The sequence below is a fragment of the Homalodisca vitripennis genome, chromosome 4, assembly GCF_021130785.1.
Source record: "Homalodisca vitripennis isolate AUS2020 chromosome 4, UT_GWSS_2.1, whole genome shotgun sequence".
Taxonomy (NCBI): domain Eukaryota; kingdom Metazoa; phylum Arthropoda; class Insecta; order Hemiptera; family Cicadellidae; genus Homalodisca; species Homalodisca vitripennis.
In genome coordinates, this window is record NC_060210.1 from 119,890,094 (window position 1) to 119,903,381 (window position 13,288).

Genomic DNA, 13,288 nt, shown 5'->3' on the forward strand with positions numbered 1-13,288 from the left:
TACAAAAAAAAAAAAAAAAAAAAAAAAAAAAAATACTGGCACGGGGTGTTTTCAGACCCCTACTTTGGTAAATACAAAGCCAACAACCGGACGGAGTTAGCTGCAATGATGTGCTTCTTAGTAGTTCCATAGTTAACTCGTGCGTGATCTGTTAAAGTATTTTTTGCTAGTTCAAAGAGGGTTAGAAGTGCCCCCGTGTCAGTATATATGTTTTGTTGCTTTGGAACCTCTCCATGTAATTTAATTGTCGTTGTAAGTAATTTTTTTGTTTTTTTTATACAGTTTTGATAATGGAGTTAGAGGAGAAACTAAGCAAGAATTAGGTATATCTCTAAAGATATGGAATGAGGTTGATAACTTTCTTATTGAGCCAATTTCTTATCAGTGCTTCTGACCACAACACTAACTTTACCACAGATGACAATGAGGAAGGAAATTGAATTTGCAATGGTAATTACCACAGGCTGTAAGTCAACTTACCATTGCTCATATTTCCAAATATATCCGGCATTCTGCAAAGAAGATCGCACAAGTTTCATACGAGGAAGAAAACACCAACAGAGCAAATGTGAATAGAAGGAAAGTTCAATGCTTAGTTTGCCCAAGAAACAGGGAAATAAAAAAGTGCTTTATGTGCACAATGTAGTAAACTAATAATGTGAAAAAGCACATGAAAACTGTTTTTAAAGAGTGCTTTAAACTTTAAATTGATTCAGAATAAGGATCAATTGTATAAGTTTTCCTCTGTAATTATGCTACGTTTTATTTTGCTCTTAATTGTAAACAGTGAATTTGGTAAATTAAACAAATGTATAAAAAAGACATGTGTAAACAACAAAAGCATATTTTAAGTTTCCAAAAGTTAGCAAAGTAAGAAATGTGCAATAAGAAAACTACATTTATAAACCAATTTATTGTTACTTTTTTACACAAACTTTTAAGAATTCGAAAGGACACAGGTAAAATATTTTAAAAATCTGGTGAAAATACTTCAAACAGTGATGCAATAATTAAATACAATCTACATCATAATAAAATAACATTTAATTTTAACAAAGTATTTCAGTATTTATTAAAAAAAAAATTACTATTAAAACGGGGGTCTGGTAGATCCCTACGCCAGTAATGGTGTTAAAAATAACCATGCCAGTACTTAAGGGTTAAACCATTAGGGAGATTAAAAATTTTAAATACTGCATTTTTATTTTTCTCATATTTTTTAAGTTAGAAAATGTAGAAAGTTCTATCTTATTATATATACAAGTCTGCTATATACTACATTATATAAAAATAGTTATAGAAAATAGTCTTAGAACTTAATAAAAAAGGGCACAATTTTAACTGACATGAATTTTAAAAAAATTCACCCTAATTATTTTCCTATACATTTTGTAAAACCACAAAATAGCCATTGGAATGTACTGTGTAATGTAATCTTAATTATGAGTGGTTGCAATACATAAGTTCACCTTGTAAAATGTAAGTATAGTTACACTGGGTTACGTCAAAAAACCAAACGGCAATACATCCGGACATAAATTTATTCAATTGCCTAATACAGTGTCCCTCTCTTTTTTTTGCTATGAACTCATGGATGATTTCAGCCATATTGATAGACCTAGTCAGATGAGCTTCTACACTAAGAAAATCAAAGGTTACTATTTTATTTTGTTATTGTACACCGCAGCACAATCTTCACTCTTTTAAAAATAAGAAATGACATTTTCGCATTTCCAACAATTAAAGGATTAAAACAAAAATACGAGTGGAATATAAAGGTTTTGAAACATGAACAGCAATTTGCTTTGCTAGCGAAAGTGACTGCCTTTAAAAAAAAATGTAACAAAGACAATTTCCAAATTTTATAAGATTATGAATTAAATACAATAATCTAATAATTCGTCTTGCAGACCACTCAGATATTTTAGAAGTTACTAGATTTTTTTGTCTCCTTCAGTCATCACCTGACGTAAGAGTGTTTTTAACTGATTGAAACCTCAAATGCAAGTCTTCGATTACCTTATTTAAATATTGTTAGCTCATAGCCTTTGAGTGTTTTTATCGCTAAAATTTTCCATCAGCTATCCTTTTGCGTTTTTTACACCTTCTTGGATTGTTCGGTTGTCAAACAATATTTTCAGCTACAACAATTTAACTTTACTATATTTTTCTTATCCTTCATTTCGCAAGCTCTTAAGTCAACTAACTAGATCTTTAATGCCCTGTCCAAGCTGGGCAACAAAACATCAGTCGTCAACGCAACCAATGTCAAAAATAGTAACCACATACCTCTAAAGAAATTTAATGTAGCTGTAACTCGGAAGGTGTTTTCATTCGTGTTGCTTCTGTCTCGTGACCAAAGGTGATGTTTGTCTTCGGTTGCATAAAGTGGGAAACGCCGAACTAGGATCTGGATACACTGTCTCACCGCGTGTTTGTAATTTTTGCTACTGGAGTTACGCAGCACGTCTGTTCCATTGCTAACAGACCTTTGTTGCTAGCTAGGGTCCTTATGTTCTCTCTGACCACATCAGTAGTCATGCCACAAGACTGAATTACATTGATCCCTCAAAGACATCAATAGTTATTAACACTTTGAAGTAAATGGATGTCATAATCAAACAGTCTTGTAAATTTTATATGTTAAAAATGTAGTGTTACTAGATTGAGTTATCTCAATCGTTGTTATGAAGCGGGCTGTTGTGGGTTGTGGTGGATGGTGGTATAGGGCTCCTTAAAACATATCTGTGAAAACTGGTCTGAGAATGTTCACATCCTAGTTCCTGGTCCTAAAGTTCAACCTGCGCATCCACAGGCGCTTGAAATTCATCTATGCCATTGTAAAATAATTCCAGTAGAGACACTTGATTTTAATATGAAATTGGCACAGGAGCTGCAAAGTTAAAAAGAGTTGTGTAGTAACAAAATATATTTTATTTCTCAGCCAATGTCAATATAAGAAGCTATTGTTATACGAGTCTCTACATTTAATAATGTAGTAAAAACTTCATTTTTATTGGAAATCTGTATAATTTGCTACAAATTTAATAAAACTGGATTCAGGGATAAAGAGAAAAAAAGAATATTAGTTACTCCAACTTTAATAGAAATATATTTAAAAAAATAAAACATACCTCGCGAATATATTGCCCCATATAATATTTCAGTTTTGGTATCTAGCACAACACATCTTAAAATAATCACATACAGGTTAAATAAAGCTTTAAAGGTATCAAAACTATATAGATGAAATAAAATACAAATATATGATATAGCAAAACAGTAAATGTTCATATCCTAGACATCTAAGTTACAATAACAGAGCTGTAGTTGGTACTACAACGTAACACCACATTTTGCGGTAACAGGTTTCGCTAAGGCTGCATGCAACATTTCAAATCTATATAGCTTATATCATTCTCTAGATGTCCTGTGGACAGATAGACAGACATATACAAAAGAACAGAAAATAAATTTTTACATCTCCTCGGCAGATAAAAGAGAAATTGTGTTAGTGTAATATGATAGGCATCAATTACGCTCAGCCAAATTCCAAATAGTTGAACATGTTCCATCATAGAACTCATTCTTGTCTATGTAGAAATGAAGTTTCATGCAAAATTCAAAATATACAAGTAAAACCTTTCTCGATATATCTTGCCATATAATAAATTCACAGTTTTATTCAGCAAGTTAGGTTTTGTAGCAATATTCAAATAAAAGTTATGGAATGCTAGCAAGGGTACTACAACGTAAGAGTGAGCCGAAGTCAAATATTGTCACCGAATTTTAACATTTACTCTTGTCTATTATATATTTTTAATACTTTATGAATAAAAGTCTCATGTGTTAAAATCTCATACGATTGTACACAGTTTGTTAACAAATTTATTTATTCATCTATTATCTTGTTTCCATCATGGTTTACCCACCAGACCAATGTAAAATTGCTAACGCTCACCCTAATCCCACGAAGTGACATGCACCATCATCGAACTCTGTGTTCCTCATATACAAATGAAACTTCAAAATTTCTAGTCTATAGGTCAGTTCGTTTTGTAGATAGATATCGTGTGGACAGACAGACAGAAATACAATTTTTAAAGCCCCACCAGTGATAGGCTTCGCTAAAGTTTAGCCAGTAGGTAATAATGAATTAAAACATACATAATAATTGTTGATTTAAGATAAACCGTTGTAGGAGGATTGTTGTACTGGATCTACACAAACAATATAAAGTTGTGACCATATTGTATACATTTATATATTTCTCAAATTTGACTATTTAGCACATTTACAATACAAATCCAGTTTTAAGATAGTCTGTTTTAATAGATTATAATATTTACACAGTTTCTGAACCAACTTTTGTCAAAATATCACAATAGAGTGTTTGGAAATTAAATGAAGTGATGGAGATAAGCCTTCATCACATTTTGAGGTGCCTCCGATACAAATAATCACTTCTGTGTTACATCCACATCACAGACTTGGGCCTTTGGACCACTAGATCAAGAGATAAGACCATAATGAGAGATTCCTAAAGAAATCCTGAAAGTTTATACTTCTCTCCTTAAAGATTCTGGGGCAAAGGGTATAACATTGATTCTTAACAATAGATTCTAAGAAGTCCAAAAGCCATGAGACATCAAAGACTGTACACCACTACTATAGAAGAAAGGAGGGTTGGTGTAATTTGAACTTCTTAAAAAAAAAAAAAAAAAAAAATACAGAAAGGCCCGTAAGGTTTACTTCTCTTTCTATGTTTTCTTCTCCAAAAGATACTTGGAGAGACCAAGAAGGTTTAAACTTCAAAAGATCCTTAAGGGGCCCAGAAGGGTTACACCTCTAAGCCAAAAGATCTCCGGGAGGTACACAGGGTTTACACCTCTCTCCATAAGATCCTTGGAGAGGCCAAGAAGGATTAAACTTCAAAAGATCCTTAAGGGGCCCAGAAGGGTTACACCTCTAATCCAAAAGTTCTTCAGGAGGTACACAGGGTTTACACCTCTCTCCAAAAGATCCCAGAGAGATTCAGTAGGTTTACACCTCTTCTCTAAAATATCCTAGGGAGACCCAGAATATTTACACCTCTTCTTCCAAAGATCAAATAAGGCCCTGGAGGTCTATATGTATTTCTTATGTAAAAGGTCCTGCTAGACCCAAGAAGGGTTTACACTTCTTCTCCCAAATATCTGAGCAAGCCTAGGGTATTCACGTCATTTCCCACAAGACATTGTGGGGGAGCCCAAGTACCTCTGGCCCAAATCGTTACCCAAGAGATATTATGAGGCCCATGAAATCTAGCTCTGAGAAGGGCATTACATCTAGCTACATTGTTATGTCCACTAGCAGCAGTCGTTGCAGTGGTGGACCACCGGCCACAGTCACGATCTCTCCCGGGACCAGATGATCACAAGCCCCTGATAGTCGCTGGTAGCCAGCAGGCTCTCGTCGTAGTTGAAGCTCACGCCCAGCACTGGACACGCATGCCCCTGTAGTTTGTTCACCACGGCCTTGCTCTCACGCTCTATGTCCAGGAAATATACAGACGAGTCTTCACTGCCTGTCACTGTTGGCAAACAATAATCTTTGTTTTACAGTCAAAGTCAATTGATCCTTATTAACTCAGTCTTTAAGAATACAGTAGTCACAGTGTCAATATGCTTATAAGCACAAACACTTAACAGAAGAGTTCAAAAAATGGAATACAAGTCAAAATAAAAAAAAAGAAATAGTGAGTAACCATTAAAATTAAGTTAATAATAATAATAAATTAAAATTCTCTTGTTACAGGGCTAGTTTTGGAGAAATATTTTCAAATAAGCTCAGTTATACATAAAAATTAAATTTAGAACTGAAATGACATTTACTAAAGTAAAATTGCTTCACACTAATAAAAGTGTATATTTTATGTATGGTATATTGCTATAATAACTTATATGTATTTTGATAAGTACACAAAGAAAGTTATTTAAGGTTATAGGCAGGTCTGAAATTAAATGACCTTTTCTGTAACTCGAAGTAGCCACAGGGATCAGATTGGCTAAAATACAATCAGTGAATACATAGTTTGGCTTACTTAACTTGTAAACAGAACATAGGGTAATGTTCTATATTATCTTAGTATTCACAAAGCATACTTTTTCACAATGCTGTTCCTGCAGGCTAGGAAAAAATAGCAGAACACCAACAGAATGAGTGAATTGTTAACCTGAAGTTTGGCATGTGAGGCAGCAGGGTTCTGAACAGATAAAACTCCCTCAACTTCCATAGAACTCACTTGTAACAATAGCAACACACCGACAGTATGAGTGAATTGACAACCTGAAGTTTAGCATATGAGGCAACAAGGTTCTAAACAGATACAACTCCCTCAACTTCCATAGAACTCACTTGTAACAATAGCAACACACCGACAGTATGAGTGAATTGACAACCTGAAGTTTAGGATATGAGGCAACAAGGTTCTAAACAGATACAACTCCCTCAACTTCCATAGAACTCACTTGTAACAATAGCAACACACCGACAGTATGAGTGAATTGACAACCTGAAGTTTAGGATATGAGGCAACAAGGTTCTAAACAGATACAACTCCTTCAACTTGCAAAGTTTGAATTTAAAATTCCTCATGGATATTATGGATTAGTTTGTTGGTTACGTGATTTGTAAAGGAAAGATGACTGTCCAGCAACACACCTGCAGGATCTTTGACCATGTTAGTGATTAACAGGTGCTCACCTCAAGGTGCTGAATGAATCCTGAATTCATTCAGGATTCTGATTTGCAGCATCTGAGGGTATTAACGTGCTGCCACATTAATCCCTTGACTACCACGTCAGTGTCATCATGTTCCAAATAGCTGCTACGCTACACAACGCCTGACACATATAAGACGATACATATTGGCGTCTAATAGTGTTTATTTGAACTACTACATAGTAAATAAGTAGTGCTGTTTAATTGCTACTACACTCTGACGGTCAAGTAAGGAACTATTACGGTGGTGAAGTTTTACCTGGATGAGTTGCAGAACGTTATTGTTTTCTAGTTTATTCAATTGTATTTTCTAAGTTCCTACTGCAAGTTTGTTTTATGGTTATTTTGATTACGGTTCAGTTGGTATAGGAGGAATTAGGTGTAATAATGATACGCACGTTTTACCAATTTTAGATTTGGCTGGATAAGTTCAGCTCTGTAACTTTTATGAGAATGATGGCGACTGGGATACGGACTCAACCATGACCTTACATGACGATTCAGGAGATTCTGATGGCAGTTTGGTAAATGAAGATAACGCTAAAGTTGATCATTATGGGCATGAAACACGCTACATTTGCACTGACTGTGGAGCAGCACTGTACACAGCAAATAAACCCGGCAGTAGCCAATTACAACACAATTGAAAACTCGGCACTCAAAGGGTTAAACACTTACAATGAGCTTGAGGCCATGATGAACCCACCATAATCTTAAGGTATTAAAATTGGAATTGATCTCTGACATGGCAACACCCAGTAAACCATGTTCGTATGTAACATTTAATTACCAACTTTTTACAAACACTTGAGCAGTGAGTAACTGATGCTGTCAGGCAGATCTGCCATGTACGAAAAAGTAATGTGTGAAATAAAAAAAGAACTTCTTAAATGGCATGTTTATGTAACAAGACTATAATTATTGATAAAACATGATATTTCATCTGGTGTATTCGACCCCAATATAAATATAATAAATAAAACATAAAAAACTGACTTTTTCAATTCAGTAGATATAGTTTTATTTCCAAAAATGTACATTAAATTTTTCTACAATTTCACTTTTGTGAAAGACACGAGTCCACTTATATCTGGATACATGGACTTTGTATAAGACCAAGATTTTAAGGGCACCTAGTTACCTGTCAACCGCGCATCTGAGGCTGCAGCTCACTGGCATTACTTAAGAACAGAATATCAAGTAAGTTTTAAGAATTTTTAAATTAGACTGAAAAATGTGTATCTGATATGAAACTATGTGTGATTTAAAAATCGTGGGACTCCATTATACATATTACATCATAAGTGATTTTACTAAGAAATTCCCATTACAAATGTTAAAATGGTTCGAGTGTTATTGAAATCGTTGAAGCTTTTCAGTTGAATAAGTAGTATGCAGAGAAATTCGATTTAGTATTTAGTTTAATTGGTATGTATACAATTTGTTTAACTCTGAATTCAGGGCCCCAAAACACTTGATCTCTAAACTTGTAAGTAAGTCCAACTATTACTTAAGTAGCTAATATGTAAGTCTCCACAAAAAAGTACATGACTAATCTATAACATTTCTATTACTTGGCAAAGACATTGCATGTGAAAGCCACAGGTAAATGCTAGTAAAATACTATATATTTTTCTTTCATATAGCAACTGTATAAATAAAATATTCTTACTCTATTAAAAACAATTATTAGATTTAAAAAACACTGATTTCTCTCAAATTTACATTTTAACATTTTAAACTTATTTATTTACTAAAAGCCCTATGTCTTGATATACTTAAACACAACATATATACATATAACATATTACATGTTGTTGAGAATTTCATGAAAGTACTGTGATGTATGAGGTTACCTATGCATGCTCCTTGGCGGAAAGACATGATTGGACAGAAGGTGGAGCGGATAAGAAAACGACTATTCTTGTGGCGGACACTAAGTTTTCTCTTGAGTTGAAGACCACCTTCACGATCCATCACCCTAGACACAAACAACCCAATATAATTTTACTTTTAGTGTGATTTACAAAAATTGCTGCAAAATCTTTTCCAACCAAAATGATGCATATTTTTATATTTTAGATGTGTTATATAAACACAAGCAATATTAAGTAAACTCTAAACATATTATTACTATTCGTACAGATACTTTCAGTAGGAAACTTATCTTAAGCCATGTTAACAGTGATTTAATTGTAAATTTAGCAGTGCCAGAACACTAAATATGCAAGGGTTATGTCAGTACGGAATAAAATTGATAGAAACTGACCAATTATTTATTTATTTACTTTGTTCTCTTAGGGCAAGAAGCTTATAAATTGCACCTAGTCCTATTAGGATCTTTATGCTGCTTCTGGAGTGACAGGATATTCTGGATGGGTTAGGTTAGGGGGTATGGGCCACCTCCTATTGAAATCCATGAGGAAGAATTTAGCCCACTAATCTCAAGTCATGTCCCCTCGAAAGAAGGGGAGGCCAGCTCTGAACTAGCCTCTACTACAGTCAAAGCAGGCAGGGGGTGGCATACCCTTATTTTGAGGCTAGCAAGAACCTATGACACTTTGGGAACGAACCCCACCAACTTCAACAGTCATCTCCCGCAGTAGACTAGACCTATCAAATTACCCTTGAATCCCAGAATCTCAACATTTGTGGACATCCATAAGGTTGCCCAGATTTAAGTGACACATCGGTTTTTGCTTTGCCAAGTGGTAGGTTCAACTGGAAGATATAAACCAGCCAGAAGTGATCTCTGCTGGGTTGAGCAATTATTATAAACCTTCATTATTTTCATGTGTTAGTAGCCTTTCTGGTAGCGCAGTTAATACATATTGCCATATTTATTGTTTATTTAAGTGTGTATTTAATATATTATGTATTTTTACTTTATGGTCTTTACAACTCAATCGATCACACTATAAACTCAATTTATATTGTATGTTTAAAGTTTAAAATCAGCTAAGTATTTGTAGTTTATATAATTAATTTGAAATAGACAGGTGGAAAGCTGATCTGGATAGGGTGGTGCCCTTAGACGAGAATGGTTGGTACAGTAGTAGTATTTCTTCTGTTGTACATAAATATGTGTAATTAGTTTTGTTCACAAATTTACATATTACATTTCTTACTTATGGTAGATCTTTTAAAGAAAATTGGATTTTCTTCAGTTGTAAAATATTGTACGAATTAACAATATATGAAACTGTTAATTGGGGCGTTTAGGAAAATAGTGCACACAAACAATTGGTACTTTTATTATTATCCGAAGGCCACTATTTCTGGAAGAGTTTTTCTAACCGGGGACCTAAAAAACTACATTATTAGAAACAACAGACTTTATTTGACTTACTGTGAAAATTACATGTCATTATGACAACTGATTCTAGTTTTCTTGTTTAACAAGTTCGCTGCGGACGATAACTCTAGTTACCACTGCTATGCTGCGCTAGGAGCGAGTAGTAACTATGGTTACCACAGAGCCTTTGTTCTGAAATGAGGTCAGTGTGCAGCCAGCACTCGAGTCATCACAACGCCGTATTTCTCGCTCCTCTGGAGGTACTTTTCCCATGTTTTTATGCACTTCGTTTTCACATTAGACTTTTTCATTATTTTTAATGATTTTTGAAAGATTTTTTTAGTAGTAAGTGATTGTGCAACACAATGGATCTTCCCCCGGGACCAAGTGGTATACAAGAACCAAGTTCTAGGTGTATTTGTAAATAATAAACGACTTTTGGGTAGGTTGGTTAGTATGTATATACACATTTTACTATATATATATTTTTTTTGTAATATTTTATTTTAGTGAACTTATTTCTTCTTTTTCTAATATTTTTCTAAACTTATGTACTACAATATTTTTTGTAAACTACAATCATTTCAAGTAAACATTTAAATATATTTTGTTATAATTACTCACCACATATTTGTAAATAATAACTGAATTTGAGTGAGTTAGCGGAAACTTTTACATTCATTTTGGTTTACACATCTACATATAAATATTGTTTATGTTTGTCTAAAACTAATCAAATACAGTTCAATTAGCTACAATGTATTCATTTGGAATATTCCCACTGCCATAAAAGAGCGTTCCCTAGTGCAAGTGGTAACTAGAGTTACCAGCTGGCAAGGAAGACTGTCCTCAGGAGCTACCAGTAACCACAGTTACCGCATTCCCAAAATGGTAGAGAGTGATAATTTTTATGACTAAAGAGTAAATTTCATATATTTATATCATATTTCATCCAAAAGTAAGTAAAAATATATTTTTTAAATTTCTCTCACATCTGAAAAGTTGGATGATCTGGGACGTGATCTTAAGTTCGAAAATTACCTATCACAAATGCCCCTGACCATCACTGCAGGCTTCGGTGGTCCGCACTTCTGGCACAAAAGAAAAACATTCCTCAAGATAGTACGCAAATTCAATCCTAATCTAAACCTACTTATACCGCATAATAACAAGTAGTAGATAGGGACAGAGTGGTCTCTTTCTTGCCGACAGCTTCCTTTTGAGAGGCATAAAACAAGAACCGATCATCATAATATCATGTAATTTTCACAGTAAGTCAAATAAAGCCTTCTTTCTAATAACGTAGTTTAGAAAATAAGTCTAATAAGTCCCCGGTTAGAAAAACTCTTAAAAAACTGAAGCCCCCGGAGAAATACCAAAAAATATATCAGTGCACTATCGTCTTTTGAAATATAAATTGCGGCACTGACTCACCTGAAGAGACAGACGGAGTTGTTGGCACAGTTGACCAGCAGTGTCGGGTCCCGCGCTTCTCGGCTGATCCATGCCCTCCAGCTGATACTGGTGACTACACACTGGTCCCCCACCACCAGCCGCCGCCCCTTGCTGAGCCTCCCTGTCTCCAGGTCGAACATGAACGACATGATTGTCCCCTACACACAATTTTAACACTACACTGTTTTGCTCATTAATGACTAATTTTTATTTTATTAACTTTAAAGCCTTAATCTAAATGAAAGCATCCTTCTCACAATACTACTATATAATGGTAGTAACATTTATCCTAAACTTCACATGCAATTTCATTTCGAAATAAAGAAACACTACGATCGAAAAAATTCTTTTGAAATGGGATTCCAAACAATCCTGAATAGTCAATGAAAGATATTGAAATTTCTTATTGATATACTTCAGGTTTGAGTTTAAAGTTGAGACCCTAAAGTCAAAGAGTGTAACTGATTTTTATAAGTACCTCTGAAATTTCTCTCTTGTATTCCATGATAGATCCAAATATTTCAGTAATAACTGAACTGTTTTAGACCATTGTGGAGAAACCCTACGGTATGTTTAAAGGCAGACTTAAAGTCAAAGTCCTTAGCTTTTCAGTTAACACACTTATGGCGTAAAAAATGGTGAGACTCTATGTAATTTTGAAATGGAAGTATACATATTTCAGAAACATATTAATACCGTGTTCATGGTTAAGAGCTTCAGATGTTAAGCAAATTTCTATGGTTCTTATTTTAGGTTTTGTGCGTGTATGAGCATTTCTGGTTCAAATAAATTATATTCCTGATGCGAAAGTTAATTATTCTGCATATAAAAGCTAGTCGCAATAAATTTTGCTTGACCAAGAATACCTGATATATGCCTGTTACCATTGGAAAAATACCAAAGGGCTTGTTCATGTTACATTGCATGTGTTTACGCTAAGAAAGCTATGGACTTCGATTTTGAAAATTGCATGTGAAGCCTCAGGTAAATATTATATAACATTATTGGGTAAATACTGTCCAACTTTTCATGAAAAACTGTATTGAGACCACATACGATACTGATAGTGCCTGCAGCATACAGTTATATTTGTTTTAGAACATAATTTTTGTAAAATGTTGCATACTATTAAGTTTTCAAGTAGTATAATGATCAAATGTATTTCTTTATAACCTAAGAGTCATTTTGTAAATAGGACTACACTGCCCAACTATGTGAAATGAAGTATAAATTAAAATCATCTCCTCAGACGAGTGCAATACGCAGTATACTAAACCAAAAAAACCTTAACATACTCAAAACCCAGTTGGAGCAAGAAGAATGGGAAAACATTTATCATGCTGACTCAGTTGCCTACAACAATTTACTATCAACATTGTTATGACTATGAATGCAGTATGCCCCCAGAAGACCGTAAGACCAGAGAAGAGGTAAACGACAATATATGCTGATGAAGAGGCAAAACATTTAAAAAGGACCTATCTATAATATAAATAATTTTTGGAGCTGCATATAAAGCATCCTGTAAGCCTCATAACAGATCAAAAAGTATTTTAAGAGTTGGAAAATTACGCCCGTGGTATTTATATCGAACACTTTCACCACTGTGAATTGGAAAGTTTTAGACGTTTGGTAAAAGTAATATTTAAGAAAGCACATTTCTATACACAAGAATAATAAATTCATACTAAAAAGATAAAGAATGAAAACATGTATAAATCATGAATATTTAAAAATGTTTTTAACATAACATATCATAAATGACTTCAAAACAAC

General features: G+C 34.0%; 1 protein-coding gene across 1 annotated transcript in view; it reads right to left on the reverse strand.

The window, feature by feature from the left end:
• Positions 1-3,083: 3,083 nt before the first annotated feature.
• LOC124360032 (WD repeat-containing protein 13-like) overlaps positions 3,084-13,288 on the reverse strand; it is a 28,300-nt gene continuing 18,095 nt past the window's right edge. Inside the window, exons 8-10 of the mRNA XM_046813282.1 lie at positions 11,492-11,670; positions 8,619-8,743; positions 3,084-5,572 (exon numbers count right to left, since the gene is read on the reverse strand). Coding sequence (XP_046669238.1) covers positions 5,388-5,572; positions 8,619-8,743; positions 11,492-11,670 — 489 coding nt within the window. The 3' untranslated portion in view covers positions 3,084-5,387. The remainder of the gene's footprint in view (positions 5,573-8,618; positions 8,744-11,491; positions 11,671-13,288) is intronic.